The 20,942-nt window shown below is 43.8% G+C and overlaps 1 protein-coding gene across 1 annotated transcript in view; it reads right to left on the bottom strand.

The window, feature by feature from the left end:
• Positions 1-4,057: 4,057 nt before the first annotated feature.
• The window catches only part of LOC309557522 (heparan sulfate glucosamine 3-O-sulfotransferase 2-like), a 110,295-nt gene continuing 93,410 nt past the window's right edge, over positions 4,058-20,942 (bottom strand). The window contains exon 2 of the mRNA XM_082260269.1: positions 4,058-5,526. Coding sequence (XP_082116395.1) covers positions 4,908-5,526 — 619 coding nt within the window. The 3' untranslated portion in view covers positions 4,058-4,907. The remainder of the gene's footprint in view (positions 5,527-20,942) is intronic.

Here is a 20,942-nt window from a genome sequence, read left to right as displayed (position 1 = left end):
TTGAAGTGGATGTAAACCCGATTCATGAAATCTATATATTTGTAATATTTACTTATCTCTCTCCAAAGCCCTATGTCCTGTGTCTTTCTGCTGCCCTTGTTCCTCTTCCTTATCAGCACGATAACTTCTGACAAGCTCTCCGACACAGGAGATAAAAGCAACTGAAAAATTTGTGTCAGGTAGGTTGCTTTAAATGGATTAGCAGAGAGCTGGTCTATTCACAGCACAGCTCTACATGTTTCTTTCTTCCTCTGCTTATGTGGAGGGGGGCTGTGCCTTTCCTCCAATCAGCTGTCACATAGTGTATGCCCAGACTCCCCTCCCACTGCTAAAGAGTAAGTAAAAATTCTAAGACGGTGTTCACTTTCTAAAGAGTATAGAAAGCTGGAGACATTAGATATATATGTTAAACTTATATAGGGAGATCTCTGTATATCATCTGAGGCTGTTCACTTCACTGGGTATAGGAGAGGGTTTACATCCAAAAATGCTTAAGGCATGCAAAAAGGTAATTTAGTATACCTTAAAGTAGACATTTACGCTAAAGTTGATGTTGTGCTGCCTTGCCTCTTCCCTCTTCTCTCTTCTACAAATGGAAATTTTGTTTTTTAAATAAAGTATTTTATAATCGCTTCAAAGCAGCACTTCTGCATTTCTTGCCTAGGCAAGAATGTCTCCCCACCCTCTGTGTTTGCAGAGATGTGCTGAAGGGCTTGAGTCCTGAGAGAGCCCTGGTGCACACTTGTATATGCACCGGTTTCATCTGCACCTGTGCAAAGCCTGCTACTAAGGATGTCTAAATTATTTTCTGTCTTTGCACATATCCAGAAAATCACCTGTGCATGAGCAGATGTGCTGACATGATTTGCCAGGACATGAAGGCCGGGCAGAGCCCATGGGCACATTTGCGAATGCACCATTATGGTGGCATTATAGATAGATTTGATATGGAGCTGCACCACTACTCATAACTCACTAAATCTCATGTTTATTGCAAAAAAGTAACAGAATACTTGTTGCTCTGCATGCTAAAGAGTGTAAGGCTCGGTTCACACTACGTCGCTCCAACTTAGGGGGGCGACCTGTGAAGTCGCGTGCAGCGCGACTTCGGCGCAACTTGCACGGACTTCATAAAATGAATGTCTATGCAAGTCGCTCCAGGTCGCCCCGAAGTAGTACAGGACCCTTTTTCTAAGTCGGAGCAACGTGTCGCTCCTATTAGAACCAGTCCTGTACTACACTATGGGACGTGACGGTGCGTGACTTGTAAGGCTGACCAAGTCGCCTGACAAGTCGTACCAGTAAGAAATGGAACATTTTAAGCCAAATTGTTTTTAAAAAAAATGTGACTAGTACATTCGGGTTGCACAAAACTTTTTTTTTTCTTTCCAAATTCCCCCGCAAAAAAACTTCAATGCTGGTTTGGAGATAAAGGCTGATGTGCTTTGTGTGAGAGCAGCAGTATCTGTAAAGCGGTCAGACACAATCCCTACATTGCCAGAGCTAAAGCAGTACAGTTAGTACAGCTCACTCTACCTGTTGATTGAAGTGCTGTAGCTATGACAAGGTTTGGGGAGTGTCTGACATGGGGTAAAATAAGTATTGAACACGTTACCATTTTTCTAGGTAAACATATTTCTTAGTGCTGTTTCACACTGAAGCGGCACGACTTCGGGGGCGACCTGTGAAGTTGCATGCACCGCGACTTCGGCACGACTTGCACAGACTTCATAAAATGAATGTCTATGCAAGTCGCTCCAGGTCGCCCCGAAGTAGTACAGGACCCTTTTTCTAAGTCGGAGCGACTTGTGTCGCTCCTATTAGAACAGTTCCTGTACTACACTATGGGACGCGACGGTGCGTGACTTGTCAGGCTGACCAAGTCGTCTGACAAGTCATACCAGTGTGAACCGGCACTAAAGGTGTTATTGACATGAAATGCAATCCATACATACAAAGAAACCAAAACAAATATGTTCGGAAATTAAGTTATGTGTAATAAAATGGAATGACACAGGCAAAAAGTATTGAACGCGTGAAGAAAGAGAAGTGCAAAAAGGCATGGAAAGCCAAGACACCAGCTGTAATCTATCAGTAATTAGAAAGCAATCCTGCCCCTTGCCAGTGCAAATTAATGTCAGCTGGTTCAGTCTTAACTGATGGCCTATAAAAAGGTGTCTCATTACCAAGGTGTCACACAAGAAACATCTCATTATGGGTAAAAGCAAAGAGCTCTCTCAAGACCTTCACAACCTTATTGTTGCAAAACATACTGCTGGCATTGTTCACAGAAGCATTTCTAAACTTCTGAATGTTCCAGTGAGCACCATTGGGACCATAATCCGAAAGTGGAAAGAACATAATTTCACCATAAGCCGGCCACAAACAGGGGCTCCTCACAAGATTTCTGACAGAGGAGTAAAAAGAATTATCAGAAGAGTTGTCCAAGAGCCAAGGACCACTTGTGGAGAGTTTCAGAAAGACCTGGAATTAGCAGGTACAATTGTTTCAAAGAAAACAATAAGTAATGCACTTAACCGCCAAGGACTGTATGCATGTTCATCATGCAAGACTCCATTGTTGAAGAAAAAGCATGTTGAAGCTTGTTTAAAGTTTCCTGCACAACATTTAGACAAGCCTGTGAAATAATAGAAGAATATAGTCCGATCAGATGAGAACAAAATTGAACTCTTTGGATGCTGTAATACGCACCATGTTTGGAGGTCAAATGGCACTGCACATCACCCCAAAATCACCTTACCAACAGTAAAGTTTGGAGGTGGGAACATTATAGTGTGGGGCTGTCTTTTAGCGTACAGTACTGACAAACTTCATATAGTTGAAGGAAGGATGAATGGAAAAACGTACCAAGACATTCTTGATAAAAATCTGCTGCCATCTACCAGGATGATGAAGATGAAACAAGGGTGGACATTTCAGCAAGACAATGATCCCAAACACAAAGCCAAGGAAACTCTCAATTGGTTTGAAAGAAAGAAAATAAAGCTGCTAAAATGGCCCAGCCAATCACCTGACTTGAATCTAATAGAAAATCTATGGAAAGAACTAAAGATCAGAGTTCATAGAAGAGGTCCACGGAACCTTCAATATTTTTTGTGCAAGAATGGGCCAAAATGACACCCGAGCAATGCATGCGACTAGTTTCTCCAGACAGGAGGCGTCTTGAAGCTGTCATTATAAACATAGTATTTTGTACAAAGTAATAATTGAATTTCCGTTAGCCTGTTCAATACTTTTTCCCTGTGTCATTCCATTTTATTACACATAACCTAATTTCGGAACTTATTTTTTTTTTGGTTTCTTTGTAGGTATGGATTGCATGGGTTACTATTGACATGTGGTGACATTTTCATGTCAATAACACCTTTAGAAATATATTTACCTAGAAAAACGGTGACGTGTTCAATTCCTTTTTTACCCAGCTGTATATATGCAATTGTCTAACCCATAAATGAATATATAGTACCCTGAAATCGAATCCAAGTTTAAAGTATTTGCCCAGTGAAAACTTTTATTTAGTTTTGGATAAAGAGTTAAAGTCCCTATCAAGTGTTTATCTGGGGCTATTTTAGGGCAGTTTCCCCTGGCTTTGTCACAGTGGCAATGGTTTCATCAAAACAGAAGTTAGAAAAATGTACAACAGGGACCATAGAAATGAAAAAGTAACAAAGGTCCTAGCCCTCCCCAACTCTAGTAAAAAAAAAAAAAAAATTATTGTTGTGTGTTGCTGTAGGGAGATTGTTTCTCACTTCCTATCTAGTTAAACCATTGTTAACATTATGTTAATTGAGGGGAAATTTCTATGATAATAATAATATGATAACAGTAAAATATGGGGGAATCGATCCACTGTGGGACTTTTCCCACTGTATCCAAAACTAAAAAAAACAAAAAAGAAAATTTGATTGGACAGAAATGTTCATCTAGCTAAGCATGGAGAATGCTTGTGGATTTTTTACTATAGGCTTTCTAGTTATATCTGATCTGTTTTTTAGATTCACTGAAATCGTGGTTGTAGTATGCAGTGGGTAAAAATTAAAGGTAAGAAAAGTGGGATCAGTGCATAGGTATTTTTGGCCCAGCTTTTCTTCAAAGCAAACCAAGCATACCTACGACTTAAATATTGGTATAATTCCTCCTCCTTCCAAAACACATGTGGTTTAGAAACCCTCCTTATCTCATAACTTTTATTTTAAAAGGGTGCTTCTGTTATATGTAGGGTAGCCATGTGGTGAAATAAACCTGCTATGAATTAGGCATCTTACAAGTATATATATGTTTTATATAAAAGTAAATTTTGGTATATATTTCCAATCAATATGAACATCTAGGGAGAAATGCCCTATGATCTTCAGATACTTTGTGTCCTTTGAATCTTCCTCTTTTTCCATGTTATGTTAGTGCTGGTAGCCGATATGTGCTGGTTGCTGTGCCTTTTACATAAGACCAGCTTGTAGTTGTCTGTCATGCTTTGGGCTCCATCTACAGATCTTTGATATCTTCTCTGGTACCTGTAATGGAAAAGCAAAGTGCAACGTGCTTCCTTCTTGTCCACTCAGTGTTTTGAACAGACCCTTTGTATAGTGGTTTGTAAGAGAGTACTACCACCTAGAGTTATATCCTTAACAAGCTTCTCTTTAAGGTATCATCATGGTCATTCCTTCATCACCTTCATCTATTTATGTTATCATCATAGTCATCCCTTCATCACAGCACTTTCTGTCTTCTCTGTTTACAAGAACCTTTAAACTTCCCTAAATTATCTCTTTTATTTTATATTCCGATAATAGGCTTCACAGTCTGGTTTCCTATTTGTGTCTTTCGTTTTTGATCTTTCACACATTTATCTCCCTCTTTCTACCAGCTTATCTTGTTCGGTCTTGAGACTACTCCCAGTGGAAGTCCTGGCCCACTGTCTCATAGAACTTGATATTATGAGGTCTGTAAAACTCTCTTAACTGTTCTATATCCTCAGTGTTGATCTGTACATGAGTCCGACCCTTAGATTTGCCTAAACAGCGAGGTGCTCCCCCACCTCCGGGTTTCTTGAGGCAGGGGAAGCCCTTGGTCTTGTTAAAATAGAAGTGCTTGTCTGTGACCAGACGTTTGAGGCCAAGGAAGTCTTGTACTCTAGCCATTTCTCCTGCTGGGTCTGTGATCAATCGCTCTCCACTTACAAAGTGCATTTGGGAAATTGGGAAATGGTTAAGCCAGGGCTGCAGATGCAGAGCATAAAGTCCAATCCGAATGGCATTCCATGAAGTATCCACCTCCCAGGTTGTCCTGTTGCGGAAAGCCAACTCACTGAAGCTAGGGATGTCTGGTTTCTTGGATAAAGTTTGTGTATAGTCTGAGATTGCACGAGTCACAGGGTTACGGACCACCACTATCAGTTTGACCCGAGGGGACATATGTGAGATTCTCCGGGGAGCCTCCCTCGTCACAAAATAGCTGGGGGTCTTCTCTACAGTGATCTGTCTGTCCAGGGATCGAGGCATCAGATTTCTGTATTTGGAAACAAGAAATATCAGTGACATTAAATATGATGCCATAAATATTAAAACATGAAATTCAAAGTAAGCAAAAAATATTGCAAGAAAATGATTAGAGAGCTGCAAAGAATGCTATTAGTCCCTACAGGTCTTTTCAAACTCTGTATAAAGGATGCTTGATAACCTACAAACCATATGCTCAACTTCTACTGAGTTATTTTATCCTATGTGCTTTATATCAACCATCTATACTGTTTACTTCCCTTACTTGTACTCTTCTATCTCCCATGATTCAAAATTAATGCTCCAGCAAAAAAAGTCAGAAGCACCTTGTATCTTGAGCTCACGGCTAAAATACTATAAGAACTTTATGCTTATATGTGTAGGTCACCAAAGAATCACTAATAATACCCAAGTGCCTCAAATCCAAACTTTCAAGTAATAGAAAGAAATAATGAATTATATAGGCTACAGTCTCAAAGATTTCAATGTGTAAACTCAGAAAACTCTGTCATTTGAGCTGGAACATTGGTAACTCCCCTGACTGATGAATAATATACCAGATAGGTGGATATTCTCAGAGGTCTTAGGTACCAGAGAATCTCTTACCGACATTGCTCAGAACCCAAGGGCAAAAAGGAGACAGGTAATAAGGAAGCTTAATGATTTAGACAAGATAGTGTTTTCTTTGATCCTCTATGTTCAGTAATTTTCAGAACTCAGAACTAAAATATAAGACCAAGAAAAAAGATGTCATTACATAATTTAGACGTGGATTCAAGAATACCCTGTTATTAATACATTTTAGTCCTGTGCTGGTCCACAAATATGAAGACTTTCCATCTTAATGTGTAAAAAGAAAAAAAATAATATAAGATACTTTTATTTATAGTAGATCCTTTTGATTTTACATCAGTAGTGGAGCCAGAGGGCTAACTGGGGTGGCAATTGCCACCCCAGACAAAGTCCTTGCCACCCCTGTTGCCACCCCGCTGAAAACATTACACTGTTTGATTTTTACGAACATTTCCCAAATCTCCCAGCGGACGTGAATGCATCATTGGTTAAGCTGACACGCAGTTCCTTTGTGCTCCAAATGGCTCCAAAACAAAACATAACGTGGCAGCACACACAGGATCGAAGAAGAGCGTTTTGCTGGTATGTACGGCTATTTATGCTATGAGAGACAGGCTTCCAGCAGTTTTGAGGCTCTTGCAAGACATTTCACTTAAGAATAGTGGAGCTAGGAAAAAAGAAGCAAAGGGTCTTTTGTCTCAAATTGACCTACAGTTTGTAGGACTTTTGGTTACTTTTTGTAAAGTGTTTGGGGATGTGAAAATACTGTCTGACATGCTCCAATCCAGAAGTCTTGATCTGGTTAGAGCAATAGATCTAGTTGGCTCCCTTACAGACACATTAAAAAGCTACAGAAGTGACTGTACATTTGGTGAATTATGGAAGGAGATTGAAGAACTTGTGCACCACTGCAACATTAGCACAGAAGCACAAAACAAGAGACGACCAAAGAACAATTTGAAATTTCTGAATTTACTTGTAATGAGCACTGTTGGACAGAGGAACTCTGAGTTTGCAAACAATGAAGAGTTCATTAAAAGTATTTTCTATCAGGTACTTGACTGTCTTACAGCAGAAATAGATAGGCGTTTTCCCGAAAAGAACTGTGAGATAATGGAAGGAGTGCAGTCTCTTGACCCCAAAAGCCCATCATTCTTAAAAGAGGAACCCCTGCTTGCTTTGGGGAAAACATTTGAGCCAGATTTAGAAGACTTTAAGCATGAGCTTCATCAAACGAGATGGCTTTTTTTAAGAAGGGAGAAAAGTGGAGAGAGACCAGCTTCTCTACTTAAGTTTGTGGGGTTTTTGGAACCTTACAAAGAGGTTTTCCATGAACATTTTAGGCTTAGTAAAATTTCGGTTGTGATTCCAGTTAGCACTGCATCCTGCGAAAGACGTTTCTCTGCCCTTAAATTAATATAAACCCACCTCAGGACAACAATAGGAGATGATAGATTAAGTCACCTGGACATACTCAGTGTTGAGTCAAGGAGGGCATATTCCATTAATATGGGGGACTTTGTAAAACATTTTGCTTCATCTCACCAGAACCGCAGAATTATGCTGTTCTGAATGTTTGTTTTTGTGAACTTGGTGGTGCCATACCACTGGGTAGATGCAGGTCATACCTGGTACAACTATTGAAGTTTATCATTAGAGTCATCGTTAAAGGGCTCTATGTTTTTTTTTATTGTTGTTCTATTATTATTCTTGTGGTGCATATTTGAATGTGTACAACTGCCTTGTCCTGCTCTATTTTGACAGGTCCAAGTTTAACTCAGTTTTTGTTTACTACTGGACTTGATTAGTCCAAGGAGCACTCTGAATACTTGTTGTTCTATTTTTGCTGTATACTTAATACATATATAATTGTGTACATTTTGTAAAATAAACAACTTTGATTTAATCTATATACATTTTATGGAAAATAACTTATTTTTAGTGTAATTGAACACTTTGTATATTGACCCCCCAAAATAATACCTTGCCACCCCTTTGCCACCCCTGTTTTATAAGTCTAGCTCCTCCACTGTATTACATTAGAGGAAGTTGGTGTAGTTGGGCTGTGTTTATCATAAGGCACATGAAGCAGCATGATAAAAAGAGGTGACTCTTACAGTTGGTGTTAAGTTTTCCATTTATTTTTGCATTGCATGGCCACTTCTGGGACGCTGTTCAGATTTTTAACAAACAAACTGATTGGAGAAAAAGGTACCCTATCTACTAAGTTACAAGACTCTCTATAGCTCAAGTAACATGCAGCCTTGCCTTTTACTCTTGATTGGTGGACTGTACAGATCACTGCATACAAACCATATCATGTTACTTCCAATTGCGCAACTTGTTCTTCAAGGACACCGAAATTGACTTTTCTAGGTTTGGGTAATATGAGGCCCTCTTTAATACTCTACTTGGGCCTTATAGCTCTCCAGGGATCTGATAAGATGACCCTTCCCATCCAGTTCATGTATATGACATTTTGAGCTTTGTATTTCCGATGCTTTTCGCGTTTCAGCAGCTGAAGTGGATTACAGCCCACTAGAGGCCAATACAGGTAACTGTGCTCTACATTCACTACCGGTCAAGGTGATCGCAAAAATTGCCAACAAAGCCTAGCTTGACCTGTCCCTGTGCGGTGGGGGGGGGGGGGGGCAAATCCAACCTTTTTGGGTCCTGGAGCATGGTAAAGATCCAACAATGGATTTAGCTTTGCTTCACTCTGCTCAAGACAGAGAAATGCATTTTGGAAAGACTTGCTGATAACCATCTAACAACAGTCGGGGACAATAAACATAAAATCTATACAAAGGGTGCTACCCTTTACATGCATCTAGTACTGTAGGAACCTATAAATAGGCATTCTCCAGCTCTTGTCACCCTTGCACAAGGGCTCGAAACAATGACCTGCTAGTCCGAATTACGTCTTGTTTAAAAAGCAACTGTAATAATAATGAAAATTCTGCCCTATCCTCCCAGGAGAGATTTAATTGAAACAGAACGGTAAATAATAATGCCCTTTTCACATACTTTGTGGAGCCTGAAATGATTCCGTGCAGGCATTATCCCCATCATACATGTGTGCACCCCCCGCCGCTGAAGCCTCAAGTCTCCGTTTTATTTCGGCAGACGGTTAAGTGCAGTTAATTTGTCTCGAAGTAATTAATCTGAGGTGAAATTCCAGCCTAGATAAAGCTAGCTACATTCATTAAAAAAGCTCATAATAAGCTACAGCTGCTGCAATTATTTCCTAATCAAAAGCTTGTCGGGATGTAGATTTATCCATGTACTGCGCATCCAGAAAGCGCGTCAGAAACGGCTTGGAAATTACAGCAGCCGCTCATGTGAAGAGATTAGCTAGACTGATTTTCGCTCTCTCTGCTTGAATGGTGTTATAAAAAAAACTGGGACGGTGCAGATCCTCCTACTGCACTGAAGTGTGGAATAGATGGATCCATTCCCCCTAGTTTTTCCCTGTTGACTGCGGCAGCTTATGTCACCTTTAGAGTTTTTATGTACATCACTTTAATTTAAGAAAACTTAGTCTAGATTGCAAAACCGACAAAAAAAATTCTCATGAACTCTTTGTATCTAACGACCCAATCCCAAGCTGCTGTTCACAGTTTGCCAAACGTTCAAACAAAACGGCCAGGTGTGGCCACTTCATCTGCCCACCCAAATCCCTGGCTGCTGCAGCTGGAAGCCATTCATTTAGTGGCAGTATCACTACTACTACTAAATGATGACAGCTACTCACTGCCCACCAGGTTGTTTAACCACTTCAGCTCCAGAAGATTACCCCCCTTCATGACTAGGCCATTTGTTTTCCAAACGGCACTGCGTTTCTTTAACTGACAATTGCACAGTCGTGCGACCCTGTACCCAAATTATATTGAAATGCAATATTCTCCACGAACACATTCAAAATAACCAGCTGTTTGCGTTATAAACAAAAAAAAAAAACAACAATTTTGGAAAAAAATATATATATATAGTTTTAACTTTCTGCTATAAAACAATTATTTTTTAAAAATGTAAAAAATCTAATTTATTTAGCAGTTTAGGCCCATATGTATTCTGCTACGTTTTGGTAAAAGAAAAAAAAAACCCAATAAGTGTAAATTGATGGGAAGGGGCTGGCAGCAGGGGAGACCAAAGGGTTAAATGTGTCCCTAGGTCCCTAACTGTGTGAGGAGTGCTTGTACTGTGTGAAGACAGAAACACAGGATCTCTGTCTTCCCTTGTAACAAAACAGACAGCCGTTCTGCCTCTGTTTGGAACGATCGGCGGGTCCCGGTGGACATTGGGAGCTGGTCACCAGTGGCGTGCATGGGTGCCTCAAACCCAGAAGTGCAGGAGACGTACAGGTACCTGATTTCGACTGTATGAGCCGCCGCCCCGCAGTACATATATGTAGGGTGGTTGGCAAGGGGTTAAATTGGAAGCAAGCCAGTGGGCATTTGGGGCGAAGTCATTGACCACATATGTGCATGGCTATATATGGTCAATTGATACCAAATATAGTTGCACTGTTCTAGGTAGAAGAAAGAGGAAATCCCTGATGCCGCACGTCCATGTAGTCCCATCATGGTGATGAGAGTGACAACCTCAGCCTTGACTCCAACCAGGCCACGTCTCCAACGCATCTTGCGCCACCCCCGGAACTTAATCATGGTAAATAATACCCATTAATCTCCATGATTAAGCTCTGGGGGCGGAGCAAGATGTGTTGGGGGGAGTGGCCTGGTTGGAGCCCAGGCTGAGGTTGTCACTCTCATCACCACCATAGGACTACACAGATTTGTGGCATTAGGGATTACCTCTTTCCTCTCCCTTGAGCTAGAGCTAAGAGTCAGGACGGGCTCCGTCAATTGCCAGCACTCCCAGCAGCAGAATCCACATTCATACCCCACATTGGCGATCCCAAAGCAGTACCGTTGTTGCACTGTACCTTCAAAAATTAGCAAACACCACTATGCGCAAATTCATAATTACCTAATAAATATAATAAATCACTATAAATCATAAAAAATGGTGCCATTTGAAGAATGTGCAAACATGTGACTAGCTCATCAACATTCATCAATGTTGATCATGGGCTTCTTAGTGACTCCATGTGATCCACCACCACACAAAAACATCAGCTTCTTACCAGAATCTAAGATCCCAGGTTATAGGAGGTCTGTAAAGTGCTCGGTAAAACAAGAGATGGACCTCCTGTATGGACCGGGTTCTGGGAACCACAGGTCTCGCCAGCAGGGAACGTGAGGCGCTTCCCAGGAAAAAATATTATTCACAAAGGCCCGATAGCAAAAAACTGCAATTGTCAGTATGTTTATTTAAAAGAAAGGTACCCACATTATATGATATAAACAGAGCAGTAATAGAAAAAAGATCACCAGAAAGTCCGGTGGTATAAAGATGTCAGCTCTTAGCGCCACCCGATGTATTTCATCGTAAAGAGACGTTTCCAATCCCTTTGAAAACATCTCCTTTTGATGAAATGCATCGGGTAGGGGCTAAGAGCTGATGTCACGCCGCCAGACCTTCTGGACACCTTCTGTGTACGGAATGCCCAATTGAAATGTCTTTTCCTACTTATGCGATTGGCTCACTGATTTTCCCAGAAGTCTGCACTAAGATGCAGGTCAGATTTTTAGCAGCCTCTGCAACAAAAAATCTCATGTAGCACCCTCCTAGGTAGGTGCTAAAGAAAAAGTATTGTTTTAGATCTTTTCTGCTTACCAGAGAGATTGCCAGGTAAATCTATTTTGTCCTCTGTCTACCAAAGAGCAGGATCTGCTAGTGAGGTCTGCTCATGGTGCTCAGGTGCAGATCAGTCTGTCTGAAGTGTTTCACACTAGACCAATAGGTAGGGCACTATTCCTATCTCCCATTAAATATCCACAATAAATACCAAAATCCAAAACCCCTGGACTGTTTATTGAGTAACGAGCCATTGGGAGTAAGGATGGATGTGTGAACTGTCCCTAAGTAACTGTCTGCAGGTAATCAGAGGAGACCCAATAAGTCATTACACAGCCCTACGGGGACAGTGCTACACTCACTTTTGGTGAGATACTTCCAAAGGGAAATCACGTCTAAAGGGATTCAGGGCCTACCACTTTCCCCATTAGAACACTGCAAGTGCAGCAGCTGAATGATAATCATAAAGCCCCTCCCATTCTCACATGGACAAAGACAAACAAACAGCTATTTCTTCAGAATAACAAAAGGTAGGAATCTTGCAACAAAGTTGGTTAAACTCATTGCAATATACATAGATTACCCAGAGGGGAATGTTTTTATCTCAACAAAAGCGGTGTTACTCAGTAAAATATTTTCTTTTTCTAAGTAAAAATGCAGCTTCCTGTTATCTTGTCCTTCGCTCTGTGCTGGCAGAGCTGAGTGCTAGCCACACCCCCTCATCACAAGTGTCAGCACACAGTGACTGACCAGTGCTGGTATTACAAAGTACCAGGGGCTGCAAGGTCAAACTTTGGTATCTATTGAATGCACAAACATATTTAGGCACACATGTTGTAACAGGAAAATGGAGGTAATATTATAGACATGCATGTTGTTACAGCAATGTCTGTCTTACTGAATACTTTATTTAAGCTTTTAAGTGGTTCTTCAGTCTTCTTTTGTACAATTCAAAGTCAGCAGCTGCAAAAACTGTAGCTGCTGACTTTTAATAATAGGACACTCAATTGTCTCAGGATCCAGCACTGTCCTTCCCCGGCGGTTTCTTCACCGGACTTTGGTTCCCGGCGCCGGCATACTAACTGTGGGTAGCCGGCCTTGACTGATTGTGGCTTCACAGCCGGCAGTGCTGTGCTATCTGAATGGACATGTAATGTGTCCCAGAAGGAGGGGGACCAAACATCCACTTGAATCGCTGCAGAAATGTAACCGGAAGTGGGGCAGCGGGTATCTCTCCAAACCAGGTACCCCGCCCCCCCCCCCCCCCAGAGAAAAGTAAAGTACCAAATGTAAAGGCGGAGTGAGAGCAGAACTTTCCCTTTTTGGTGAAGTTCCGCTTTAGGCAATGCATACAAGTTAGAAGAGTGGAAAGACTGCTGTGCTGAATGCCTCTAGCATTCTCTAATAGTACAAGTACAGTTCCAATGCACTTGTCCTGTTTCTAACAGAAGACACTGCCAGCCTGCTTTTCTTTGGTAATAGCAAGCAAAGCTGAAATTTGTTAAACTGTTGCATTTTGAGGTGCGCATGTGCGGCTGCTCCGTCATGGCAGCTTAGCCCGGAGCTCCGCGCCTCCCCGGTCTCATTCAGGCACCAGCGCCGGCATCGGAGCGCACTAAGCCCCGCAATCGGCACCGATAGCTGCTCCTTCCTCCAGCGGTTCACCCTGGGATGTCGGCGGGTCCCCGGAGCGAGGTCTCCCGCCGTCTAATCTTCTTGTCCCCGGAGCGGGACACAGCCAAGATGGCGACCGCGCCTTCTCTTCCCTCAGAGGACGGAGGCATACAGGAGGTAGGGGACATACCAGCTTGCCCTATGGACACCCCCTCAGCCTCCCCCGATCCCTGGCCATCCCCAGTGACCCCTGCATACCTGCCACAGCCCCCATTACTATCACCAGCCTCCACTGAATCCCTCCTCAGCAGACACCTTGCACAGACCCCAGGGATCATGGGGCTGCATTCACCAGAGGCCCTGGCTTTCCCTCACCAACCAGGCCTTACCTCCCCAGGACAGTTTCCGGACATCACACTGTTGATGACTAGGTTCTCGGAGATGCTAGCTGCCGGCCTGGCCCATAATGCCTCACAAATCACGGGATCCATTAAGGCGGAAGTCCAGAACCTTGGCACCCGGATTGAAGCAATTGAGAGCACTGTGGATCAGACTGTCGCAAGGGCCAATCAAAACACAGCATGCATCCAGACTATCCAAGATCAACTAGACACAGCGCTTAGTAAGCTGGATGATATGGAAAACAGAAAGAGACGCCTAAATTTTAGGGTCAGAGGGATCCCAGAAACCATCACGGACATTCCTACCACAATTAAAGCTTTTATTAGGGATCTCATTCCGAACATTTCGGACCATCGCCTGGAGCTCGACCGGGCTCACAGGGCCCTACAACCGCCCCGCAAAGATGGCCTTCCCAGAGATGTTATCGTCAAACCCCACTTCTATGGGGTTAAAGAGGAGCTCATGAAAGTGAGTAGGGGTAGGGAGGACCTATCCATCCAGGGTCACAAGATTCAACTCTTCGCCAACCTCTCCCCCTTCACTATTCAACGCCGAAGAGCTCTAAAGCCGCTTACACAAGCTCTTTCTGCCCGGGCGCTGAAATATTGGTGGTCTTTCCCCTTCCGGCTGAATTTTCAATTCCAGAACAAGACGTACAACTTCACCAACTTCCAGGAGGGTGAAGGCATGCTCCTGCATCTGGGTATCATCACCAGGGATCCTGCCCCGTCCACTTCCAGGAGAGAATCTTCCAAGCGACCCCCTCCGATCAGCCCTGTCTCCTCAGTTTGGAACAAGCAGCAAACGAAGCGTCACTGTGATGTCCAGCCTCCCTGATATCTGCATTGCTCCTCTGGAATCTTCTTTCTTCAGTCGTCGAAGTTCGTCCTTCCTCGCCTGATGGGGGTCCGAGATGATCCCTGCCTTCATTTTTTGGCCCCCCTTTTTGGGTCTGTTTCCGGACTGTTTTGTTCCCTTTTTCCAGCGAACTATTTATTTTACAATTTTTGATCTGACTTACCTCATCTATTTTCTTCACGCTGGTCAGGTTCTTTTTGAATACTGGGACTGTAATTACTGCTTAATCTGTTGTCGTTAAGCTTGCAGCTCCCCCCCTGCCCAGTACCCCCTCCCCCCCCTTATTTTTATTCCCCCCCCCCCTTTTTTTTTTTTTTCCCTGCCTACCTTCCCCTCCCCATGTTGTCCTTTTCCCCCGTCCCCCCTAGACCTAACCTCCTATTGATGCTTTTGGGGCAACTCCCCATTTTCTACACCTAGGGGTGATTTTCGTGCTCGAATTTTGCTATCTTTTGTTGATTTTTTTTATGAGGGTGCCGGGCTGGTGCCCTATGGCCGGAGAGGCTTTAATGTGCCTCCTCCTGTCGGACGTTAGATGATTTCATCTGGCCTCCCTCAGGAATGTGCCCTGACTGGTTCAGGACGCATCCTTACACGTGATGAGGAGCTGTGGGTCCTTCCTGCGGCTTTCTCATCCCTTGGCAAGTCTTTGGACTTGCTACTTTCTTCTTCCTCTGTTGTCTTCTTTTTTCTCTTTTTCTCCCTTTACTGGTGTCTTTTTCTTCCCCTTAGGTTCCTGCGGTCCTTCTGGTTCCCTGTTGCTCCTGACAAGCCTGCTACCGCTGTGAATAGTCTCCTCCGGGGATGTTCTCGGGATCCCGCCGGATCACCTACATCAGCGTGCCTCCTCCCCGCGCAACATGCAGCCTAATGTGAGTACGGTCTCTTCTCTACAGGTGGCATCACACAACACCCAGGGCTTAAATTCACCTGTTAAGCGTAGGAAGGCATTCCAACATTACCATTCCCAAGGATTGGGGGTTCTCCTGCTTCAGGAGACTCACTTCCCGGAATCCTACCAACCGACATATGTCCACCATAAATACCCCTTGTTTTATCTTGCCAATGCCCCCTCCAAACAGAGAGGGGTGGCCATATTTTTTGCTAAATCCCTTTCCTTCTCGCACCTGCACACCGTAAGGGACCCCCAGGGCCGATTTATTCTGGTCAAGGGCCACATACAAGGAGTGTTATACACATTTATTTCTTACTATGCCCCTAACAAGGGTCAGGCGAAATTCCTCTCCGAGATGTTTCTCCTTCTCTCTCCCCACTTTGAGGGCCGCGTTCTCATTGGAGGGGATTCTAACTTAGCCCTCGACTGCTCCCTTGATAAATCCCAATCCTCCGGTGGTCGGCTTCGCCGACCTTCGAAGCAGAGCCTTCCGGTGGCTAGATCGCTCCATGCATTGGGTCTGATTGATATTTGGCGGGAGTTGAACCCATCTACTCGGGATTACACACATTTCTCGGCCCCTCATCATACGTTTGCGTGGATTGACCACATTTTCATCCCCACGACAGATATCCCTTCTGCCCAGAAGTCTAAAATTAGAGAAGTCCCTTGGTCGGACCATTCCATGGTCACTCTTCAGCTCTCCTGCTCCCTATTTCCCAGAGGCCCCTCTCCATGGAGAATTAATGAATCTATTCTGAGCGATCCGGCTAGATGCTCCATGATAGACACCGTGCTTCGCGAATACTTCACGCTTAATGATCTCCCAGACACATCCCCTACTACCTTATGGGGGGCCCATAAGGCTGTCCTGCGAGGCTACCTCATCCAGCTGGGGGCGAAAATTAAAAAGGAAAGTCTAGTTGATATCACCCGCTTAGAGACAGAATATATTCGCCTCCGTAGAGCCCACAAGCGCTCCCCTAATCCCTCCTCTCTTGCCGAACTGGATGCGATTAAATTGTCACTTAACCTGGCCCTAACTTCCAGGGCCGAAAAGGCCCTGCGCTGGCAAGGGGCTCGCGCTTATGCTTTTAGAGATAAAATGGGTACAAAATTGGCATCGAAGCTCTCCCCAAAGTTTCGGGCGATTTCCATGCCCAAAATAAAATCCCCCGCTGGTGTTCTTTCGAGCAACCCTACATCCATCATGGATTCCTTCCACTCCTTCTATTCCCAACTTTATGCGGCCCCCACCCCCCATAAGGGGGACGATCCTGACTCGTTCCTAGACAACGTGCCTCTCCCCCGCCTCACGGATACGCATAGATCCCTTTTGGAATCCCCTGTTGACGAACGGGAGGTGCTGGAAGTGATCAAGTCCCTTCGACCCAATTCCACCCCAGGTCCTGACGGTTTTTCCAATTCCTATTACAAGACATTTGCGTCGGTCCTATCTCCTTATCTGGTCAGGTTCTTCAATGCGGAGCTCGCCTGGATGAAGCCTCTAATAAAGCTTACATTTCGGTTATCCCCAAGCCGGTGAAGGATCCCTCCGATGTGGGCAATTACAGACCAATATCTCTCATTAATAATGATTTAAAGATATTGACCAAAATTTATGCTAATCGCTTATCCAGCTTTATTGCCAAATACATTCATAAGGATCAGGTGGGGTTCATTCCGGGTAGGCAGGGACCTGACCAGATAAGGAGGGTTGTTGATGTCATCTCGCTGCTAAATTCAGGGTGGAACGGAGGCCCTTCCCAACCTGGTTTTCTCCTGTCATTGGACCTACAAAAGGCCTTTGACTCCCTTTCATGGCCGTTCCTCTTCCGTACCCTCGAACGATGGGGTTTTGGTCCCTCTTTCATCACTACACTACGAGCCCTTTACTCCCAGCCGGCAGCTCAGGTCAGAATGCAGGGATACTATTCTGCAGACATCCGGATCCGGAGGGGAACGAGACGGGGATGCCCCCTCTCCCCGCTCCTTTTCGCTGTTGCCCTTGAATCTCTTGCTTCAGCGATCCGTCTTCACCCTGATATACATGGCATACAATGCGGGTCCGAGTTCCACAAATGCGCGTTGTTCGCGGATGATATAATGCTCTTTGTTACGTCCCCATTGATCTCTCTTCCCAATATTGTTTCCCTCTTGGACACCTTTGGGGCGGCTTCTGGCTTGCGAGTAAACATGACTAAGTCGCTGGCCCTTAATATCACTCTCCCTGGGCCACTGGTGGATCGTCTGAAAGACCATTTCCCCTTCTCCTGGCAATCGAATTCTATTCCTTACCTTGGAGTCTCCTTGACTCCCACTATAGACAAACTCTATTCGACCAACTATCCGCCCCTGATACAACGACTAAAACGGGATCTCTCTGACTGGTCTCGCTGTCACATTTCCTGGTTAGGGAGAATCAATGCGGTTAAGATGACACTCTTGCCACGTATTCTTTATTTTTTCCGGTCGCTCCCAATCCCGGTGCGGAAATCCCACATTAAAAACTTACAAGGACACATCTTTAAATTTATCTGGGGAACGAAGGGATATAGAATTAATAGACTTACGCTTCTACGCTCCCGGAAACAGGGGGGCTTAGGAGTTCCGGACCTTTGGAAATATTATCTGGCAACACAGCTGACTCAGTTTTCCGTCATTTATTCCAGAGGGGGGAAGCCTGACTGGTACTTTATGGAACGCCAAGCAGTCCCTCGACACACCATTGACTACCTGCTTTGGAGACCTGCTCGAGCCCGCCCCCCGGTGCTGGCCCCTACTCTTTCACATTCTTTATCCATCTGTGATCGCATACACAAAACGCATAAAGTTACTTCGCCTTGGGCTCCCCTCACTCACCTATTCCATAATCCGGCCTTCCCTCCAGGTGAAAACATAGGGGCATTTAAATGGTGGACTGACAAAGGCATGTACAGAATTGGCCACTTTTTGGATAGCTCGGGTCCTATCACTCTTTCTCATTGTACCACAAAGTTGAAGATGCCGCCTGTAGAGAAATTTCGTCTTACCCAAATTTCGCACTTTATTAACTCTCTTAGGTCCAAATTCTCTGAACCCCTACGGGTAACGCCTTATGAACAGTGGTGTGCTCAAATTTCTGATGTCAAGGGGGGAATCTCCCTCATTTACGCTCTACTGAACGATGCACAAACCAAATCTGTCTATATGTTTAAATGGGAGCAGGACCTCAAATTAGACTGGGACCTCTCTGACTGGCACGCTAATGTTGGGCGCTCTTTCCGGGGTATTCATAATATTGGCCTCATGGAAGCTAATCTTAAAGTTATTTTGAGGTGGTACATGGTGCCGGCCAGATTGGCCACCATCTTTCCCTCCACATCCCCTACCTGCTTCCGGGGATGTGACCTGGCTGGCACCATTCTCCACATCTTTTGGGAATGCCCCAAACTCAGGTCGTTTTGGCAGCGCATTTACGGCATTGTTCGTCGGATTTCTGGTCTCACGTTGCATCCATCTCCTGCTCAAGCTCTGTTGAGCCAACGCATCCCTAAGCTCCCTAAACACACCCAATCCCTCATTTTCTACATCTTCCTCGGTGCCAAGATGGCGATAGCCAGGCAGTGGAAGATGCCTTCGGTTCCACTTTCCGCTTGGCTAAGGGTAAGATTTCGTGGATAATGGCACAGGAGAAGATGTATCCACCTGCTACAGTTGACCTCCACTTTTCAACTTTTATTTGTTGTATAATAGCCTTCACTATTGTACCACTTCCATTGTTATTTGTCTTTGTTACTCTCTAAAAAAAATCTATTGAAACGAAACTGTTGCATTTTGTGTAATACTAGTCCAATCTGCTAGTGCATTTGTCAAACTGCCAACAGAACATGCTGCAAATGTTCTTTTTTGTATTTGCCAGTAGGGATGATCGAACGGTTCGGGTCCACCATCGGTTCGGCCCGAACATTGGGTGTTCGAGGTTCGGCCGAATTTAGAACTTTTTGCCCAAAAAGTTCGGAATTCGGCAACCAGAACCGCCCAAAATGCAATGCTTCAGGAAATGGGCTTTAAAAGCCCGTGATTGGACCAGAACCATTAGCAAAAGCCAATTGAGGGGGCAGAAGAATGCTAGGAATGTGATTGGAGTGACTAGGGGGTCCCTAGACCAATCATTAGTGAATACGCCCCCCAGTATATAAGATCGCCCCCGCCATATTCCCAGCATTGTTATAATGGACATGGAAGAGAGTGGAAGCAGTTCTGTTAATTTTACTTTAAAAGTGTCATTTAGCTATTTTTAGTGTGAGGAAAGGGATATCTAGTGTAGTTAGAGTGCTCCTTTACACTTAAGTTAGCTTCAAAAATTTAGTTTCTGTAGGGAAAGTGTTAAGTGTCAGGGGACCGTAGTGTAGTGTAGGGTTAACTGACAGTGACTGCTATGGCAGGGTGACAAAACCCTTCCATAGCAGGGTGACCGCTATAGAGAAATGATCATTTCTCTGCTTCGGGACAGGAATGTGGCTTCTCACCAGCAAGCATTTTTTAATGCTGCAGGGGCTGCCACTGCCAGTGCTTTTTTGAGGACATGTTTGATGTCAGACATGACATCTGAATATGTGTATAGGGGGTATATATAGACATATATGTCTGAATATATACCCCTAGACATATATAGGTGTGATAGTAGCAGAAATAAATGCTTGCGCTAATGAAATCATTTACAGTAATATATTTCTGCTACTATCACACCTATATATGTCTAGGGGTATATATTCAGACATATATGCCTATATATACCCCCTATACACATGTTCAGATGTTTTGCCTGCCTCAAAAGAACCCCAAAAAATGCCAAAAAAACGCTAGTGTCAAAAAAAAAAATGCCCAGGTGTGTTTTTGCTGGCATTTTTTGGGGGGTTTTGGAGGCAGGCAAAACATCAGAACTTGTGCACAGTACCACTATACACAAGTTCAGATGTTTTGCCTGCCTCAAAAGAACCCCAAAAAATGCCAAAAAAAACGCTAGCGTCAAAAAAAAAAATGCCCAGGTGTGTTTTTGCTGGCATTTTTTGGGGGGTTTTGGAGGCAGGCAAAACATCAGAACTTGTGCACAGTACCACTATACACAAGTTCAGATGTTTTTCCTGACTGCAAAGAACCCAAAAAAATGCCTGCTATTAAACCGGCAAGGTGTTACAGCAGAGAAGCCATATTCCTGTGCTTAAAGTTTTCTAATACAAACGATCTTTTTTTTCTGGTTCTGGACATGCTACAGAGCTGAAACTTCACATGCACACCTTTTAGACCCCCCAGATACTAAATCCAAAGTAAAAATCAAAAAATCTCTTTTTTTTTTTTTTTTTTTTAATTTTTCAATAATTGGCTTTTTTATCAAAAAT

The sequence above is a fragment of the Pelophylax lessonae genome (assembly GCF_965119305.1).
Source record: "Pelophylax lessonae genome assembly, chromosome: 6".
Classification (NCBI taxonomy): Eukaryota; Metazoa; Chordata; class Amphibia; order Anura; family Ranidae; genus Pelophylax; species Pelophylax lessonae.
This window is presented reverse-complemented; position numbering and strand designations above follow the sequence as displayed.